Genomic DNA, 21,548 nt, shown 5'->3' with positions numbered 1-21,548 from the left:
TCCTCTCACTAAGACTGCAGCTTCAGAATGAATCTAAAATGGATGCTGTGCAGGAGGTGGGAGGGTCTGGGAGGGAGGGTATGCTGCTGATTGGCTGGAATGTGTCTGCTGACTGTGAGGTACAGGGTCAAAGTTTGCTCAATGATGATGTATAGGGGGCGGACCGAACATCGCATGTGTTCGCCCGGCAGAGGCGAACGCGAACAAGCTATGTTCGCCGGGAACTGTTCGCCGTCGGATAGTTCGGGCCATCTCTATTTATCACTAATTGTGATGGTGAAAAAAATGAAAAAAATTGCCTGGTCACTAAGTTTCAAAACATGCTAATCGCTGAGGTGGATTAAGGGGGAATTCCCATATTATGTTATGGCATATCGGTAGGATATTAAAATCAATAGGACCCCATTAATCCTGAGACAACCCTTCTGCTTTTTCTGTGAACAAAGGTACAAAAAGGTTTGAAGTAGTCATATCACTAAACTATGCAAAAGGGGGATTGGGGATTAGTGATGAGCGGCAGGGGCAATATTCAAATTTTCGATACATCACGAACATTTAGGTGAATATTAGCCAAATATTAGTGATTTTGTGATATTCGTGAAATTCTTTTCGATTGCACTATTATTTACGCGCGCACTTAAGTACACAAGGTGGTATCCCCGACCAGCTCCCAGGAACATTGTCTATCTTTGATTATTGTTGTTTGTTCTATCACTATTCACTGGTGAACCACTACGGTGGTATTATTTTATAAATTGCATAGTAAAAGTTATGTTTTAAAGGGATCAATACTGCTGGACATTATATCTTGACTTTATGACCCTTCTTTATTGATTTATATTGATTAAGCTGGACAACTACTTAAGTACACAAGCATGCACGCACTATTAGCGCTACATAAGTGATGAAAATGGTTGACAGCAACTTTCGAGATGGTGAGGAAGAACTGATCACGTTAAGTAATTGTACATTACAGCACTGTTTTAGATTAAAATTCCATGCATGTCACAATAATAGCTTTATATGCAGATAGAGTTTTTCAAAGTATTCGAGATCGCGCAAATCACCACTATTGATTCGAATATTTTAGCGCATTACATGCAACTTCACCTTTAATCAGGTCTGACAACATAATACTGATTGTTGAACTTAGTATTGTGTCCTCTCGAAGTGGCGATATTCGCATCGCAATAAATATTCGCGTTACGAATATTCACGCTCCACTCGCTGACTCTCTGTCAGTAATATTGGAGCCTTCTCATTTGGACCACAAGCTAGAAGCAGGGAGGGATGAACAGATTTTTTTTTACACAGTACACAGAATTTTGAATCACAATGATGTGTACTGTGAAAAAAAAAACAACGGATATTCGTCATTTTAGCGCTATATTCTAAATATTCTCAAAATCGCAAAGTGCTGATATTCGTGATAAAAATTTGCTTTTAGAATATTCGCGCTCAACACTACTGGGGATATTAAACAAACCAAACTGCTATCTGCAGTCAGCTGTTTCAGGGTTCTTGCCCCTCTTCAGTTTGGCTAATATTCCCAACCATGGTTCAAGGCTCTTTTTTGGGTTGGACATTCTGACTCACAGGGTAGTTACCTATAGGTTGCACCAGGCAGCTTTCTTATGGAGGAAATTTAATGGTGGGAAATTCATTTAAGACTATGAACTAATAAAACTCTATTCACACATTTTTCCTTCTGAAATCAATCAGTGGGACTTGAGTGTAAAAAAAAAAAAAATTTCAGGAAAGAAGAAATAGGGAGGCTATTAGTTGTGTATGTGGCTATATGGGATGCTTTCACTGACACAGAAACTGTAATTCAGGTGTTAAATCCTCATGTGTTAGAGTAACAGACACTACAGCATACGGCATGCCGCCATTATTTATGCAGTACGTCTGAAGCCACTCAGGGTACAGTATATGTCAGACATAATGTGATAGATTTCTTCTGGTTGGATACTTATGCATAGTAAACATCCATATACTTAGCATATTTAACATCTATTTCCAGTGTGAAGTGATATATTAATGTTTGCGACAAACCTCCACATTCTGCGCTGTCCACCGATCCTCTTTTAACTGTTGACATTCCACTTGAGCAGGAGAGGCAGAACTTTGCTCCCATCACCGGCTGGTAAGTGCCACGTGGACATGACTCACAGGTTTCAAGGCCATTTAAGGAATATGTTCCTGGCTTGCACTGAGCTGAATTTAATACAAAAAATAATGTATAAAACACTATCTTGCTATTTTACAGATATTTGGATGCGGTTGAGGACAGAGCATAGTGTCTTGGTATTCACATTCTGATCTGTATACTGTCTGTGCTCTAACCAGTTCAAGACTGGGCCATTTACCCCTCTCCCTGATCAGACACATTTAAAAAAAAAAATTGTATATGCTGTAACAGTTTTTCGTTTGTTTTTTACATTTTGATATTTTAATAATTATTAAAAAAAATTCAGTGATATATGGGGCTTTATGTCAGTGTAATGCCTTATTCACACAGTCAGTGTTTTGGTCAGTGATTTCCCTCAGTGATTTGAGCCAAAACCAAGTGCGACTGTAAACACAGAAGAGGTGCAGATCCTTCCCTTATACCTTATGTCTGTGGAGGCTCCAATCCTGGTTTTGGCCCACAATCACTGACCAAAACACTGACGTGTGAATGAGACTCAATTCTAGTATTTTTTTACATTTACATTTTTAATACCTGGGAAAACATAAACAAAAAGGGAAAAATAGTTTTTCACATTTTTCAGGCTTTTTTTTAAGTACCACAAAACACAGCTAAAAGATATATATATTTTTTTACATTATGTCCCCTTACAGTTGTTTTGATATAAGGGATGTATGGGTTATGGTCCCCGGGTTTAGGGTTAGAAACTGCAGTGTGGGCTAGTGGTGGCATTTAAAATCATTTTTAACATTTTTATTTTGTCTTTTTTTATTTCACTTTCTCACTTTCTGCCCCATACAATGGTTAGACCTCTGGAGAGCAATATAACGTTACAAATTTGAATACATTATTGCTGATTTCTCCTGTAACTGTGGCTGACATAGCCCCAGTTATAGGGAGAATACAACTCCCAGAGAAGTTTTACAAGGATGTACAATTTAATTGCTGAGCTGATCTGGCTATGCTAAAGCTAACCATACACATTATAACAGACGATGTCAGGGGGACAAGCAATGGGTGAAATGAATATTTTCACCCTATCCGTTTGTTTTCATGGCAGACAAGCGCCACCAGAACGGTCTGACATTAGCTTTCTCCACTGTCCCCAAACATGCACAGACATGATTTGCCAAGTGGAACGGGTATGTGTTTGGGGAAGCCAGGTGGTATTTAGGAGAAATAGTTGTGGGCCAGACGATCATTTGGCCGACAGCTATTGAACGTCTACGGGCAGCTTAAGACCCAGCAACTTGTGCAGTCACCTGCCCATCAACGATCACCTGATTTCTAGGACCACAGTAGGAAACGACATTGATGTTGCTTGTTCTATACATATAGCGCCCAATGAGCAATGTGTATACACTGATCGAGAAGGCATGGATGGTAAAAAAAAACATCTGCCTTCTGCTGTACATCTCTGTGTACATGTTAACTCTGAAAAGTCTAAGGGCAGTCTTCAACTACTTGAAAATATTAGGTGCTTGAAAGAAACCATCAGTGAAACCTCAATAATATTCTCCTCCTAAAAGATGTTATCAACTAATTATAGGCTGAGATAAAATATCTCAACTGACCCTAATACATTTTCAGTATTCACTGACAACCTAATGTGTTTGTGTAAAACCAGAATGTACACATCAGATTTCAACTTGCCTGAATCGCGGGATAGGGGAATCAGAAGTACATGGCCTGTCTATGGTGCAGTTGGTAGAGGCAGATGACAAGTTTAACTCATAGCTGGTGATGTCCAGCTGTTAGTTCAAGGAGTCATCTGCTTTAGACAATGCCTTTTTGAAAGATGGGTCATCATACCAATTAAAAGAGACATAAATGGCTAAGTGTGGGGTGTGACCCACTGGGAACCTCACCAAAAGCAAAAACAGCAGTATCCTATTTCTCCTATTTTTGGAAGAAAGTTGACCATATACACTCCCACTCTCCATTATAGTCTATGGGTATATGGAGACAGGCAATTCCTGTGAACAGGGCTCTAGGCCTTGACAACAACCCCTGTGATCAGACAACTATAATCAGTATTCTGTTTTATTAGTTTATCACCATTCTCTGCAACCAAGAAATATATATATATATATATATATATATATATATCACAAAGAAAGGACAGCAGCACTTGTTGGTGAAGTCAGGTGCAAATAATCCTCAGACCTTAGACGATTCGGTCATCAAAATGGTTGTAGTTTTCCAAAAAAGAGGCAACGTCCTCTGTACAACGTTTCAACTGCTCATTGCAGTCTTTCTCATGCATAACAGTTGGTGTCAAAGTATCTACATTTATACCCACAATGCTTTGTGAGTCAATTACTAAAATGAGTGACAATTACATGATCAATAATTTGAAAAACATCAAAAATTACATACCGTAGTTCATTGTGAATTCATTATACATATCATATGTCAAAATCAATAGTGTACATACATTGTGAAACTTTAGTCAGTGATCTTTCAAAGATCTCCAACATACATAGCCTTATTCATAAAGTGCCTACTGCTTTGATTATAGTGATCACCTGAATGTGCTTAAATAACGGTCAATCGGCCGCATAGATTGAAAGAAATACACTTACACAGCGGAGTAATGTGATGGCGTACATCTCGACGTCCCTGATCCTCCACCGCGCATGCTCGGTAGCTTAGCAACTAGTGTACACAATCATAAACACGCCTCCAAAATGTGACGGCAATCATGATGCATGCACAAGCAGCCAGGCCCCTCCCCAGAAGCGTGACAGTCCGGAGGGAGAAGCCCCCTTGTCCGGCCTCCAGATCACATGAACAAGTCATGTGAGCCGTCGCCTGGCAACCCAGAAGCGTCCGTCCCACCGGCATACCACAGATCTCCTGGGTCGGTCAAAGCGGGTCGGTCTCTATGCTTGAGAAAGACTGCAATGAGCAGTTGAAATGTTGCACAGGGGAATAAAGCGGGTCGTTTTCACCTTTACCTTGGAGTGCTGCCTCTTTTTTGGAAAGCTATATATATATATATATATATATATATATATGTATATCTGCAATAGCAAATTAGGCTGCACGACCAAACTATATCTGTAGTTTTTTTTTTCCACAACGCATAAGTTACGGTGCTAAAAACATCTCTCATCATACAACTATGAGTTTGACTAATTCAGCATAGAATGCTATTAGTTTACACCATAACAATATGTCATTTGGCACTCATTTGCAATCAAATAAATTATCTATGGACTCATTGAGATAAAATATCTATATATATATATATATATATATATTTATTTTTTATGTGCTTTGTCCCAAGCCCCAAGGACTGAAATATGAAGGTCCGAAATGCGTAGACTGTACTCTTGCGTATGAGGATTGGAAAGTTTTTACCGCATCAATAAAAGTGTCTCCTGTTGTTTAAGAGCTGGATTTTCCATAATTTTATTGATTTGTCCCAAGCCTGGTTCTAAACTTTCAAAGACATATTTTAAATGGATTATCTGATTCACCAAGTTTGTTTAAAATATTAGAAATATGTATTTTGGAATGAAAATTAGATTAATGTCTGTCCAGACATAAAAAGTATAATATCAATAATACTAATAATAAGAACACACTGAACCATATGCAGCTTCAGTATATAATCCTAATTATTAGATTTTATTATGCATTTTTACACCACTCACTCCAGTTTTGAAAAGGGGTTAAAAATGCACATGTCTAGCTATGCTAATGAGTCTCACTCCAGATTTATCACCGTGACTTTTTTTTATAAAAGTTGCAAAAACTATCACACACCCAATCTAGTAGGAGGTGGCATAAAAAACTGGGGTAGCATTTCTAAACAAAAGTGTTAGGTTTAAGGATGCATCAAATTTAACTAACAATGTGATAAATTTTATAAATTTGGTGCAAAGTAGGCCAACATAGAATCAAGCAAAACTGACCCTCACATATTAGACTAGTTTCACACAGCAGCCTACCAGAGTTCATCGTACCCTGCTGGATACCTGCTTTACCGGATGGAGTCCATTGACAAAAATGAGACCCGGTGGGGATCTGACCTGCTTCTGGCATTAGCTGTAAGCACTGTTTTTTGTCTGGCTGAATTGTGGCACTAATGTCGGAAACACGGCAAATCCTCAACAGGTCCTATTAAAGAAAAACATTTTCCCCATAGAGTCCTATCAGAGAGCCTCTTGCAGTTCTTCTAGTCTCCTGCATCAGAAATACTAAAAATCAATCATGACAAGGCAATAACTTAGAATTTTAAAAGGGTTGTCCAATAATTAACCTCTTAATTACAAAGTCAATTTTTTGTTATACATTTTTGTTTTCTCTTCCCCACATTCCATTAGCCATAACGTTTGTAATTTTGTGTTCATATAGCCATATGGGGCCTATTTTGTGGGATACATTGTATTTTTTAAAGGTACCATTTCTTTTACTGTCTGCTTTTGGAAAACCGAAAAAAAAAATCTTTGTGGGGTTAAATAATAAAAAAAAACACTGTTTCGCCAAGGTTTTTGGGGATTTGATAGCTTTTCTATGACTGGGGTTCCTCCATGTGGTCTCTCCATGGTGATCAGCCAAGTGAATAATGACCATATTGTGGGTTAATGATCACTTCCTGTCTCCTCCCTTTCGTAATTACAAGCTTTGCACTTGGGCTTCCATTGATTTTGATTAGAGGTGGGACGCATCCAATTTTTTTTTTATCCGAATCCGAAAAGGTTCTCGAATATATCTAATCTTTCGAATCTCGAAATCCTACGAACCCTGTACATAAGAATTGTGCGAACGGTGTAAGAAACAAAGTGATCTCTGGATGACACACTATTATGGGGAATCTGTGGATGACACGGTTATGGGGGATCTGTGGATGGCGCTGTTATGGGAGGGATCTGTGGATGACACAGTTATGGGGGATCTGAGGATGGCACTGTTATGGGGGATCTGTGGATGGCGTTATTATGGGGGAGATCTGTGGATGGCATTGTTATGGAGGGGATCTGTGGATGGCATTGTTATGGAGGGGATCTGTGGATGGCACTGTTATGGGGAGGGGGATATGTGGATGACACTGTTATGGAGGGGGATCTGTGGATAACCATGCTATGGGGGATCTATGGATGACACTATATAGCATCTTATATCCCCCCCATAACAGCGCCATCCACAGATCCCCCATAAGAGCGCCATCCACAGATCCCCCATAACAGCGCCATTCACAGATCCCCCTCCCCATAACAGCATCATCCACAGATCCCCCTCCCCATAACAGCGCCATCCACAGATCCCCCTCCCCATAACAGCGCCATCCACAGATCCCCCCCCCCCATAACATCCCTGACCCGGCAGTAACTTTTACTTTAACTTCAGGTTCAGCACATCTTTATTACCTTACAATGAAGCTCCAGTAACAGGCAGAGCGGGCGGCGGCGTAACGTCACTCACTCACGTGATGCACCTGCTCCACCCACTTTATGAATGAGCTTCATTGTAAGGTAATAAAGATGCGCTGACTTAAAGTTAAAGTAAACCGCCTAGCCCGCATAGCATCGGCCGATTATTCGATAACAGGATTCGTCGACAATGAATCCCGTTATCGAACATTGGGATTCGAGTCCAAGAATCCCACGAATTCAGCAAGATTCGAGGGATTCGTGGATTTGACGGATTTGTCACCCCACCTCTAATTTTGATCCATCCTTGTGCTAGTTCTCCAGCAGCTATGACTAAATCATAATTGCCACTTGCAGGCAGTGGCATGGCAGGGAGACATACAGTCCTGATCAAAAGTTTAAGACCACTTGAAAAATGGCAAAAAATCATATGTAGCATGGCTGGATCTTAACAAGGTTCCAAGTAGAGCTTCAACATGCAACAAGAAGAAATGAGAGTGAGACGAAACATGTTTTGAGCATTAAATTTAATGAAAACAACGAATAAACTGAAACAGGCTGCTTTTCAGCTGATCAAAATTTTAGGACCACATGCCTTTAAAAGGCCAAATCTGTGCAAAGATGTGGATTAATTGTCATTTTCTGTCAGGTAGTCACACGTTGTGATGGCAAAGGCAAAAAAACTCTCCCTTTTTTAACGTGGTCGGGTTGTTGAACTGCATAAGCAGGGTCTCTCACAGCGCGCCATCGCTGGAATTTCTTAAATGATCCTGAGGGTTATGGAACAAAAAAGTAAAGTGGAAGACCAAAAAAAATTTCATCAGCACTGAGCCGGAGGATCCAATTGGCTGTCCGTCAAGATACTGGACGATCCTCGACCCAAATTAAGACCCTTACTGGTGCTGACTGCAGCCCCATAACCATCAGACAGCATCTGAGACTGAAGGGCTTCAAAAACAAAAAACGTCTTCAAAGACCTCGTCTCCTTGAACGCCACAGAACTGCTCGTTTGGACTTTGCAAGAGAGCACCAAACATAGGACATTCATTCAAAGGTGGAAGAAAGTTTTATTCTCTGATGAGAATTTTTTTTACCTTGATGGTCCTGATGGTTTCCAACGTTACTGGCATGACAAGCAGATCCCACCTTAGATGTTTTCTACGCGCCACAGTGGAGGGGGCGCCATAATGGTCTGGGGTGCTTTTTCCTTCAGTGGAACAATGGAACTTCAGGAAGTGCAGGGGCGTCAAACGGCCGCTGGCTATGTCCAGATGTTGCAGAGAGCATTCCTCATGACTGAGCGCCCTCGTCTGTGTGGTAACGACTGGGTTTTTCAACAGGACAACGCTACAGTACACAATGCCCGCAGGACAAGGGACTTATTCCAGGAGAATAACATCACTCTTTCGGCCCATCCTGCGTGTTCCCCTGATCTAAATCCAATTGAGAACCTTTGGGGATGGATGGCAAGGGAAGTTTACAAAAATGGACAACAGTTCCAGACAGTGGATGGCCTTCGTGCAGCTGTCTTCACCACTTGGAGAAATGTTCCCACTCACCTCATGGAAACGCTTGCATCAAGCATGCCGAAACTAATTTTTGAAGTGATAAACAATAACGGCGGAGCTACTCATTACTAAGTTCATGTTTGGAAGTTGGATTTCTGTTTTGGGGGGGGTTTAGTTTTTTTTTTGGAGTTGTGGTCCTAAACTTTTGATCAGCTGAAAAACAGCCTGTTTCAGTTTATTCGTTGTTTCCATTAAATTGAATGCTCAAAAAATGTTTTGTCTCACTCCCATTTCTTCTTGTTGCATGTTAAAGCTCTACTTGGAACCTTGTTAAGATCCAGCCATGCTAAATATGTTTTTTTGCCATTTTTCAAGTGGTCTTAAACTTTTGATCAGGACTGTACCTCTAAAAATGACATACTAAGAATATGTATATACCACAATTTTTTCCTAAAATACCAATGATCCAAATGTTTGAGCAGGCAAAATACAAACCAACATCAGAATAAAGAGAAACAAGGAATGTTCTTATTCAGTTGACACTGACATAATAACAACCACCATATATGAGTACCTACCTTTGCATTCAGATATACGCTTGGAGTGCAGGTATTCAGTATAAGTACCGATAGGGCAGTTTTTGCACTCCATTTGGCCTTCTTCATCCTGGTATGAGCCCATCCAGCAGCTTTCACATGTGTTGTGTTCCAAAGAATAAAATGTACCCTTTGGACAGTTTACTGTGGAAATATACAAACAAGTGAGTTCTCTCTACACAGTCTAGCTACCGAACCAAAGCCATAAAAAGCCGAGAGCTGCAGGCTACCAGAATCAAAAGACACTAATACAAAGGCTTAATTGCTATTCTTGATCCAGTCCCTGCTAATCACAATGATAAATTCATGGCGAGTCATACAACATGATCTTTATAGCTAAATAATAGCTACTGGAAGTTACGATCATCAAAGTTAAGAAGATTACCTCTGATTTATCTTAATCCTATAATGTGACTCAAGAGTTTAGCACTCTTCATTTATCAAACACATTCTAAGAAAACAGATGCTCAGCTTCTTTATAAAGCAAAATATCTTCCCATGCCTTATTATAACATTTAATAAATAAACCTGATTACGTATTGATTTTTTCTCTATGAGCTAATAATAAGAATAAGAATTATCACACAATAATAGTAAGTGAAATTGAGCAAGAGTGTCATTTGGCAAAGTCATCCTGAAGAAGTAACAAACAAGAATCAAAAGGTGACTAGTATTTCACCATGTGTTACACATGTAGAAATGTTCTAAAACCTGACATCATTTTAAAGAAAACTATTTTTCTTTCCATTTTTTTTTTATTACTTAACCATTCAGGCACAAAGCAAGCTATGTTTGTATTTGTAATCTCATAGCAAGAACATTCCTTGTGCTTCTACTACAAATTCACTCATGGATGGTAACATTAAAAGACAGAGATGATTAGCTAAAGATTTGATAGTCTTTAATGGTGGGGATGAAAATAAACCCAGCAAGTGCCAGCCAAGGGGAGGTAGAGTTACGGAAATAGCTGAGTGGCCGGCATTCTGCTGTTGTCGTAACTACCATAGTAGAGAATTGGAGCTACGCAAACAGCATAGCACAGCAAGCTACAATGTTTTCATAAACCTTGAGTTACCAGAAACAGTGTACTTTCCATTCACTGCTTTGTAAGCTACGGAAACAGAGGAGAAGAGCCGGATGGGATGCTTCTGCAACTCCAGCTATGAAAGGCTGAGGTGGCAATACCCTTTTAAACAAATAGCATACCAATTGTTGTACCATCCATGAAGTGAACCCTTGAATTTGATAACCAGTAGGTCTCCATTAGCAGCAATTACTTCCACCATATATTTAATGCAGGTACAAATAATAGTTGCACAACATTTTGGAGGAATTTTGGACCATTCCTCCCTGCAAATGAAATTTTCTGGCATGACCATAGGCACAATGCCCTTCAAATCATACCACAGTAGATACATGGGTGTCACTATTGGGCCCGTGGCTGTAGCATCACCGCAGTGTGGCAGACCGCTGTCTGCACACTGCAGCGCCATGGGTCCCAAGCTCTGGCCTACCTGGTGGGCAGGGCAGGCTCGCACTTTTTATACCTCCGCCCTCACCGCCAGGTCTTGTCTTGTGCACTGTAGTGCACGCGCCTGCACCTCTCCTTTAGTTATAGGAAAGGAGAGCACACTTCCTGATTACTGTCCCCCCCCCCGAAAGCAGGTATACTGGTATATAGGACGGTTTCACTGACCACATTTTCCCTGCCCTGCTGTGTACTGGACTTTTGCCAATTAACCCTGACCTTCCCTGCCTGTCTTCTACTTGGACTACGATTCTGCCTGCTGTCTGCTGCTTGGATTACCTGGACTATTTATCCCCATTGCTTGACTTCAATTCTACCTGCCATCATCTGTAAGGTGTCCTGGACCTCTGACCTTGCACTGCCTGACTACGAGTCCGCCTGACCCAGTATACCGTATTACTCTGAAATTTGTTTTGCCTTTGTATCAAGTGACTTTTGTCTACCTTCTGCCAGTAAAGATCATCTGTTCCGTTACTCTGCCTCTGCTGTACACACTCCTGCTGTCTGGGTGACTGGTGCAAACACTGGTGCCCTGACTCTGGGAGTCAGTAGTCAGCAATATTGGGCTAATTCCCAGACCACTAGCAGCTGACCCAGAGGATCCTCGTCCTCTGGTCCTGACATAGGGGTTTAGGCTATTCCAAAAACAAAAACCTTTTATAGTTACTTGTGTGCTTTGGATCTTTGTCTTGTTGCATCACCCAATGTTGCTATAGTTTGAGATATAATGGACTGCCGCCCCTACATTCTCCTGTAAAATGTTTTCATACACCTTAGAATACACTGTTCTTTCAATGATCCATCAATAATGCACCCAGGTCCTAAAAACAGCAAATCAGCCCAAAACCATGATGCTTTTTCCACTATGCTTCACAGTTGCAATGAGGCTTTGGTATTGGTATACAATCTTCCTTCTCCTACAAACTTTAGTACAAAAAAAAAAATGATTTGTCTATAAAATTTTCCCAGACTTATTTTGCAAAATCCAGGTGGACAGGTGTCATAATGATTTTATTTTGGAGATAATCAGCTCTCTTATTGGTGTCCATACATGATGAAAAAGGAGGATCTACAGCTTAATAAATTCAATGGTTCACTTACTGTTTCTCCTTGCACTATAGCTGTTTACTCAAAATAGTCAATAAAGACATGAGTAGTACACCCAAATGGTGCACTTATAGTATTTTGTGTTCCAATGATAAATAGATAAATAGATAGATAGATAGATAGATAGATAGATACAGTAGATAGATAGATAGATAGATAGATAGATAGATAGATAGATAGATAGATAGATAGAAGCTATAGGCGTGTAAGTATGAGTGTCAGGCCCCCAAAACTCAGTGCATTACAAGGCAAGTGGCATGTAGATAACTACTTTTTATACTGTTAGGACCATGATTGTGCTCCATGCACCTCCAAAACCTTTCCTACTAATTAAACTTTTGGGCATGTGGAAGCAAGATGGGTTATCTCAACCGATCTTGATTTTGAATGTTTTTACTGTGTAGTAGCCTCATTAGGCATTTTTTACTATATATATATATCCACTCACCTAAAGAATTATTAGGAACACCTGTTCTATTTCTCATTAATGCAATTATCTAGTCAACCAATCACATGGCAGTTGCTTCAATGCATTTAGGGGGGTGGTCCTGGTCAAGACAATCTCCTGAACTCCAAACTGAATGTCAGAATGGGAAAGAAAGGTGATTTAAGCAATTTTGAGCGTGGCATGGTTGTTGGTGCCAGACGGGCCGGTCTGAGTATTTCACAATCTGCTCAGTTACTGGGATTTTCACGCACAACCATTTCTAGGGATTACAAAGAATGGTGTGAAAAGGGAAAAACATCCAGTATGCGGCAGTCCTGTGGGCGAAAATGCCTTGTGGATGCTAGAGGTCAGAGGAGAATGGGCCGACTGATTCAAGCTGATAGAAGACCAACGTTGACTGAAATAACCACTCGTTACAACCGAGGTATGCAGCAAAGCATTTGTGAAGCCACAACACGCACAACCTTGAGGCGGATGGGCTACAACAGCAGAAGACCCCACCGGGTACCACTCATCTCCACTACAAATAGGAAAAAGAGGCTACAATTTGCACGAGCTCACCAAAATTGGACTGTTGAAGACTGGAAAAATTTTGCCTGGTCTGATGAGTCTCGATTTCTGTTGAGACATTCAAGTGGTAGAGTCCGAATTTGGCATAAACAGAATGAGAACATGTATCCATCCTCTGATGGCTACTTCCAGCAGGATAATGCACCATGTCACAAAGCTCCAATCATTTCAAATTGGTTTCTTGAACATGACAATGAGTTCACTGTACTAAAATGGCCCCCACAGTCACCAGATCTCAACCCAATAGAGCATCTTTGGGATGTGGTGGAATGGGAGCTTCGTGCCCTGGATGTGCATCCCTCAAATCTCCATCAACTGCAAGATGCTATCCTATCAATATGGGCCAACATTTCTAAAGAATGCTATCAGCACCTTGTTGAATCAATGCCACGTAGAATTAAGGCAGTTCTGAAGGCAAAAGGGGGTCCAACACCGTATTAGTATGGTGTTCCTAATAATTCTTTAGGTGAGTGTATATATATATATATATATATATATATATTTTATTTTGTATATACTGTAGCAATGATTCAAAAATATTTATTTGTACTAAATTGGTGAAAGTTTGAATCTAGCCCTATCTGTGTTAGGCTAGGCTCACACTGTGTTCAACCATTGAACTGGGCAGGATCTTTACGGCTAATATGTCAAATATATAGTATAGAAACCTGTATGCCCATAGTAAAAAACCCTCATATTCTTTCAGTACAGTTAAGACAAACTGATGTACATCAGCCTGGTGTTTGCAAAGTGGACACTAGTTCTACAGTCCAGCAAGAGAAAAACTGAGGGAGAGAGGAAAGAGCACAAAGAAATGAGCAAAGGCCATATATACAGTATACATACATATATGGCTCATATACTATTTGTGTGTATTGTATTATTTCATTTCTTTCCTTTCCCTAGTTATTATTTCCCCCTCCTCCCATTTCCATTCTACTCTTTAGTCTTCTGGCACGTCTGCTTGTCCTTCGACATGTTCTACAAGCGTCACCTTTCCTATACAGTAATTGTTCGACTGCTTGTATTTACTAAATATCTCAATAAAACAAAATGTAGAAGAAAAAATATATAAGAAATAGCAGCGTTCATTATGCTTTTTTATTCATACGCTGTAATGGTATACTGAGCAGCTTCCAGTTCTATCGGCACTTCATGCCTTCTTTATGTATACTATAATATTAAATACAATCCAGTCCATGCTTATCATACTATGGTTTCCATATGGGACACATTAGTGAGTTTCTGTTCATGAAAGTGGTAACATATTTTGCATGCTTGCTTACTTCTTATTCTATTTAAAGATTTCCACTAGGTTTCAGCACGGTGCTCTTAAAAATGCTTGATTAATGATTACCTTTCTGAACATTCTGCTTCATCCTTACTTACTAGTCGTGTGCAAAAGCTGATTACTGTCTAAAGCAGCACTGCAAAAATATTCTACTGCATACAAATACTGCCACCTCCAGGGCAGTCAGAGCATTTTTGTCACCACTTATTCTTGTCTTACAGACGCTTCTGCTGCTGGACTCTATAACATTACTTCCACATATCTTCAATATCTCGAGAACCTAATGCATGCCATTAACATTTAAACTAATGTCTTAACAGAATTACTTAGATTGGATTAGACCTTCAGTCATACCCATTACTTACTGTAAATAATACAATATGATACAATACATGCTAGAAGCCAAGGATGATAGTAAAATGTATTCATAGCATTAGTGGGTAACATGTGAACTTTTGTCATTCAGAAGCTGAGATCTTTAGTGCTAACATGGAGGGAGCAGCATGGTCACTGGTGAACAGGGTTGAATTGGAAAACCTTGAGCCCAAGACTGAACATCCACCATCTGACTATTTTGAAGAGGTGTTTGTCAGCTTGCTTTGTGAATTCTGCTGACCTGGCCCTGTAGTAGTTGGTTTCCATTATCATATCGGTGCCTGAGTCCACCAGATGAGCTTGAGCCTGCCGATGAATTATTATTAGTGTTGGGCGAACTTGTGTTTTAAGTTCAGTGTCTAAAGTTCGGGTTCGGGTTATCGAAGAATCCCGTTATGGATTCCGCTACCATGGACCATAACAGAATTTAGAATCCATAACGGGATTCTTCGATAACCCGAACTTTAGATGCTGAACTTAAAACACAAGTTCGCTTAACACTAATTATTATGAATCTATTATGTTTGTGAGGGTATGTTGGGAGGAAACAAGTCCTCCAATAAGAGACTATATAAGGCCTCTTTCACGCGAGCGTGACAGATTAGGTCCGGATGCGTTCAGGGTGCGTTCAGTGAAACTCGCACTATTTTTCAAGCAAGTTCAGTCAGTTTTGTCTGCAATTGCGTTCAGTTGTTCAGTTTTTTCTGCGCGGGTGCAATGCGTTTTGATGCGTTTTTCACGCACGTGATAAAAAACTGAAGGTTTACAAACAACATCTCCTAGCAACCATCAGTGATAAATGCTTTGCATCTGCACTTGCTTCTGGATGCAATGCGTTTTTCACTAAAGCCCCATTCACTTCTATGAGGCCAGAGCGGCGTGAAAAACTCAGAATATAGAACATGCTGTGTTTTTCACGCAACACAGTACTGATGCGTGAAAAAAACGCTCATGTACACAGACCCATTGAAATTAATGGGTCAGGATTCAGTGCGGGTGCTATGTGTTGACGTCACGCATTGCACCCGCGCGGAAAACTCGGGAAAACTCGCTCATGTGAAAGGGGAGTAAAACAGCATTTCCGTAAAACAGTTTGTACTTTTGTGCCACTACATGTGCGAAAACAAGGGGTTTAGCCTTCATTGTAGCCTAATAAACGTGCCAAACAGTATGTACAGTAGTAAAAAGTATGTAGTGAATCAAATTGACTCCTTTGTTTTCTTCATGCCTTTTCTGAGAGCAGAATGACAGCTAGAGGAGTGGTTTCCATCATCTTGTTTGCCTCACTATAACCTTAAAAAAGCATAATTGTTTAAGTTTAATCAGACCTGCATTTTCAGGGTTAAAGTAGTCCTTCAAGAAAGTAATAATTTCTGTGAAGACTGACAGATAGAATTTTACATATGAATATACAGAATAATAAAGTGTTTACCTTGACTGTATATTGCAATAGGCAGAATGGGCATCCAATACCTCATTCATCTAGAGATTTACACATATTCAGCTTTGTCTAGTATACAGTAAACACATTTGTAAGCAGCTAGAATTATTCCTATAACATCAGATCTACTGAGCTCAGAGTAAATGGCAATTATATCTGCCAACAAGTATATCAGCATATTACAACAAGCAGAAAAAAATACTAAATACTAAAAAAATAGCTTTGGGGCAAAATGTACTATGCGGTAGCATGGAACCATAGGGACTCCAAGTGCCTCTCAACTGGTTAATCGTAGTGTACATAGCTCTACCAGGCGCATGTTGCCAAAGCTGGATATCCCAAGTTACTTCAGTTGCTTCATATATTTCCACCACTGACATAGTACATTGGACTAATTGCTGGTATAAATGCATCAACACCATCCAGTTAAGTCAGCAAGATGAGGAAATTAGACTGTTACATGCAGCACATCCACCCTGACATATGGTATCTTAGATCAAATTGTAATTTTATTTTCAGAACTACAGTAGTAACCTGGTGTGCATATGATACGTTCATAGGCTGAAAATCAGTTGTGCTTGATATCAGTCACAATAAATGCCTAATAGAACAAAAACAAACGCAATGCCACATGTGTTAGAACAATTACTGAATATCTTTATTATGATATTGATTAGTGATGATCGAGCATGCTTAGCCGAATACCAGTTCACCTCGAGCTACGTGATGCTCAGCACATCGCGGTGTTCTGCCGAATACAGCGTGTGCTCGAGCGCCATGCTGGAGTCTCCTCCCAGCGCGTTTGTTGGCTGCTACTCAGCCAATAAACGTGCAGGTAAGTGCTGACACGAACTGTAATGCCGTTGCCATGTTGGTTACTGGCATTACAGTGATTGGCTGGCCGGAACGCGTCATCAGGTGCTATAAGGCATGTGGTTCGGCTAGTCTTAGTCAGGGAGAGCTGTGCTGTAGAAGGGACAGATAGTGTAGGGAATTTAATTTAATTTTTTGGTTAGGCAGGGTTGAAGTTAGAGACCCAAAAGTGCTTTTAATGACTATTGTGGTGTCTGTCAGCAATATTTATTTTTAGCGCAACTTGCGCTAAATAGCTTGCAATTGCGTGTGATTAGAGACCCAAAAGTCCTTTTAAGGACTATTGTTGTGTCTGGCAGCAATATATATTATTAGCGCAACCTGCGCTAAATAGCTTGCAATTGTTTGGCCGCTGCAGACAGCGACATTATTTGCGCTACATCTCCTGTGTAACGTGTGCGCAGCCTAAAAATATCTGAAATCCAGTGTACTTTTTCCGTAGATGGTGTCCGCTGCAGACAATTACATTACCTGCGCTACATCTCCTGTATAACGTTTGCGCATCCTAAAAATATCTGTGGCATCCAGTGTACTTTTTCCGTAGACGGTGTCCGCTGCGGGCAGTTACATTACCTGCGCTACATCTCCTGTATAACGTTTGCGCATCAAACATATCAGTGACTTTCCCTGTAATTTTTTATTAGCCGCTGGTGTCAGCGACATTACCTGCGCCACATCTCCTGTATAACGTTTGCAGATCCTAAATATCTTTGACATTCAGTGTAATTTTTTCTTAGCCATCGACATTACCTGCGCTACATCTCCTGTATAACATTTGTGCATCATAAATAGCAGTGACATTCAGTCTAATTTTTTTGCCGCTGGTGACAGTGACATTACCTGCGCTACATCTTCTGTATAACGTTTGCGCATCATAAATATCAGTTACTTTCCCTGTAATTTGTTATTAGCCGCTGGTGTCAGCGACATTACCTGCGCTACATCTCCTGTATAACGTTTGCGCATCCTAAATATCTGTGACATCCAGTGTAATTTTTTCTTAGCCGCTGGTGACAGCGACATTACCTGCACTACATCTCCTGTATAACGTTTGCACATCATTAATATCAGTGACTTTCAGTTAAATTTTTCCGCCGCTGGTGGCAGCGACCTTACCTGCGCTGCATCTCCTGTATAACGTTTGCACATCATAAATATCAGTAACATTCAGTAAAAAAATTTCGCTGCTGGTGACAGCGACATTATCTGCGCAACATCTCCTGTATAACATTTGCACATCCTAAATATCAGTGACGTTTAGTTTCATTTATTTGCGCATACATTTACAAAACCTGCGCTACTGTACATGTGACATACTTGCAAGCATATATACCATTTAATATGCAGAAGGCGAACAGTAAGGGATGGGGAAGTGGCCGTGCTGCTGATGGTGCACGCAGGGGCTGTGGTCCTGGGCGCGGTGAAACTGTGCCTGCTGCCAGAGCACAAGAAACACACTCATCCACGATACATAGCTTCATGTCTCAGTTTGCAGTGCGGAGCAGGACACCACTCTCTAGGTCACACCAGTGCGACCAGGTGGTCAGTTGGATTGCCGCAGATAATGCTTCCAGTCGGTTAAGCACCACCCTGTCTTCCAGGAGGTGCTGGACGATTAAAACACTGACCCAACCTGGGAAGGTGGCAAGCCGAGCGAGAACAGCAGTACGGAGGGGAAGGGATCCGCAGCACCGCAACAGGCTGGAAGAGGCAGTGGGGTGGCAAAAGGGAGAAGACGGGCCACACCAAACAGGTCCGCAACAGGCCTGCATTCTCCCTTGCCAAAATGTAGGTGTTCCGCATTCTGGCGCTTTTTTTTTAGGAAAGTGTGGACGATAAAAGAATTGTTATTTGCAACCTGTGCTGTACCAAAATGAGCAGGGGCGTGAACACTAGCAACCTCACCACCACCAGCATGATCCGCCACATGGCATCAAATCACCCTAATAGGTGGGCCGAATGCCTGGGTCCACAATCAGTGTCTGCGGGACACATGACTGCCTCCTGTTCTCCTGTGTTACGTGCTGGCCATCCCCTGTCCAAGACGCAGGCCCGCCATGCACCTGGACCTTCGCAAGCACCATCAGCTAGCACATCCATTTCTGTGTCCCAGTGCAGAGTACAGAAGTCCATACCCCAGGCCTTTGAACGAAAGCGCAAAAACACAGACATCAACCCACCCACAGGCCATAGAACTAAATGAGCACCTTTACAAATTGCTGGCCCTGGAAATGTTGCCATTTCAGCTTGTGAACACTGAGGCTTTCCGCAGCCTGATGGCGGCTGCGGTCCCTCGTTACTCAATCCGCAGCCGCCTCTATTTTTCCCGGTGTGCCATCCCCGCCTTACACCAGCATGTGTCCCGTTACATCACCCGTGCCCTGACCAACGCAGTTATTAGGAAGGTCCACTTAACTACTGACATTGGACAAGTGCTTGTGGCCAGGGATGCTATTTCCCTGACGGCACACTGGGTGAACGTTGTGGAGGCCGGGAGCGAGTCGTACCCTGGGATGGCACAGGTGCTACCGACGCCAAGGATTGCGGGCACTACTTCCATCAGGATTTCCTTCACCACCTACATTAGTGGCTACAACCCCCCCTTCTCCTCCTCCACCTCCTCCTCCACCTCCTCCTCCAATTTCACCTCTGAATTATCATCTTGCAGCACCATTCAGACATCAGTCAGTAGCTGGAAGCACTGCAGTGGGGAAGCGGCAACAGGCCGTGCTTAAACTAATATGTTTAGGTGACAAACATCACACCGCTGCAGAGCTGTGGCAGGGTATAAGGGACCAGACCGAGCTGTGGCTCTCGCTACTCAACCTACAACCAGGCATAGCTGTGTCTGATAATGACCGTAACTTGGTGGTGGCTTTGGAGCTCGGCAAGCTCGCACACATACCATGCCTAGCCCTTGTGTTCAACTTAGTGGTTCAGTGGTTTTGTCACGAGGGTATCGAGAACCACGCCTGACTCCGTTATACCCGGGGTCAGGAAGTCGCAGCGGTTGGCTGCACGCTCTATTTAAGATAGGGCTGTTTTCCTTATGGTAGCTTTCTGGGTTTGCTTTGCAAACCCTTTTGGCTCACTCAGGGATCCATAGCTCCTTCTCCTCAGCTGTTCCTTGTCCAGCACTCCCAAACCTCCTTATATTCCTCTCTCACACTTCTCTGGTTGCCAGAGATAGAACTTCCTGCCTGGACATCTATTCTGACCTTCTGGAGCTGTGTTGCTGCGTTCTCTGGTAGTTGGTCCAGAACGCTACCCTCCGGATCCCTGTTGGACCTTTGTGGTCTATTGTGATCGCCCACCTGGGTGTATGTGTTTGTCTGTTTTGTCTGTCCTCTCCCTGGTGTTTCCCTCTTAGTGATAGTGGTGCGGACTAGCGATCCCACCGGCCCGTTCACTATCTAGGGCTCATTTTAGAGAAAGCCAGGGTTTAGGCACGTGATCGCCGCACGGGTGAGGAACCCGTCTAGGGACGTCAGGGCAGTCAGGTGCCAGCCGCAAGGTGAGTTAGGGGTCACCACCTTTCCCTCTCCCTTGGGCAGGGCTTTCCCTTTTATCCTCCCTGTGCGTGACGTCGGTCATTACAGGTTTCTCCAAACCTACCCCAATTTGCCTGAGCTATTGGTGAAGGTGCGCCACGTGTGTGCCCATTTCCAAAAGTCATCTAATTCTGCCGCCGGTCTGGCAATGCTGCAGCCATCATGCCAACTTAGCTAGTAGGAGTCCCACTGTCAACACAGTATGCAGGAACACACAGACAGTGAGCCCTAACTGGAACCCAGACTGCTTTCGCTGCCTACTTGCAGTACAAGCCCTATGTGGCAAGTCCACAACTGGTTGACGTTCCCTACTCTGCTAGGTGCAGGACTGACACATACACAGAAAAGAAACTACACAAAAACAGTCGTACAGGAATGGGTCGGAACCAGGCGGACAATGCAGTACCAAATCAGACGACATAGGTTATTCGGAATAGCCAAGCCAAAGTCAGAACCAGACAGTAAACACAATTCCAAATAACAAGACAGAGAGTTATCAAAGGCAAGCTGAGGTTAATACAATAAGCAATCCAAATACAGAACTGGGAGCTCAGCTAGGGAGTGAAAACCTATCAATGACAATGGTATCAGGCCAGGAAGGGTTTAAATAGAGCACCAAGTTCCAGTATCAGAACCTGATAGGTCATGACTCGGCGCTCCATTAGTCAGAACACAGCACAGAGGAATA

General features: G+C 41.9%; 1 protein-coding gene across 5 annotated transcripts in view; it reads right to left on the bottom strand.

Moving 5' to 3' along the window:
* Nucleotides 1–21,548, bottom strand: part of SVEP1 (sushi, von Willebrand factor type A, EGF and pentraxin domain containing 1) — a 459,579-nt gene that overhangs the window by 253,152 nt on the left and 184,879 nt on the right. For all 5 annotated transcript variants that reach the window (XM_040417268.1, XM_040417271.1, XM_040417270.1 and 2 more), the window contains 2 exons: nt 9,659–9,820; nt 2,056–2,217 (listed from right to left, as the gene is read on the bottom strand). In XM_040417268.1, coding sequence (XP_040273202.1) covers nt 2,056–2,217; nt 9,659–9,820 — 324 coding nt within the window. The remainder of the gene's footprint in view (nt 1–2,055; nt 2,218–9,658; nt 9,821–21,548) is intronic.

This window comes from Bufo bufo, chromosome 2 (assembly GCF_905171765.1).
Source record: "Bufo bufo chromosome 2, aBufBuf1.1, whole genome shotgun sequence".
Lineage (NCBI taxonomy): Eukaryota > Metazoa > Chordata > Amphibia > Anura > Bufonidae > Bufo > Bufo bufo.
Note: the sequence above shows the minus strand (reverse complement) of the source record. Positions and strands in the feature narration are given on the sequence as shown.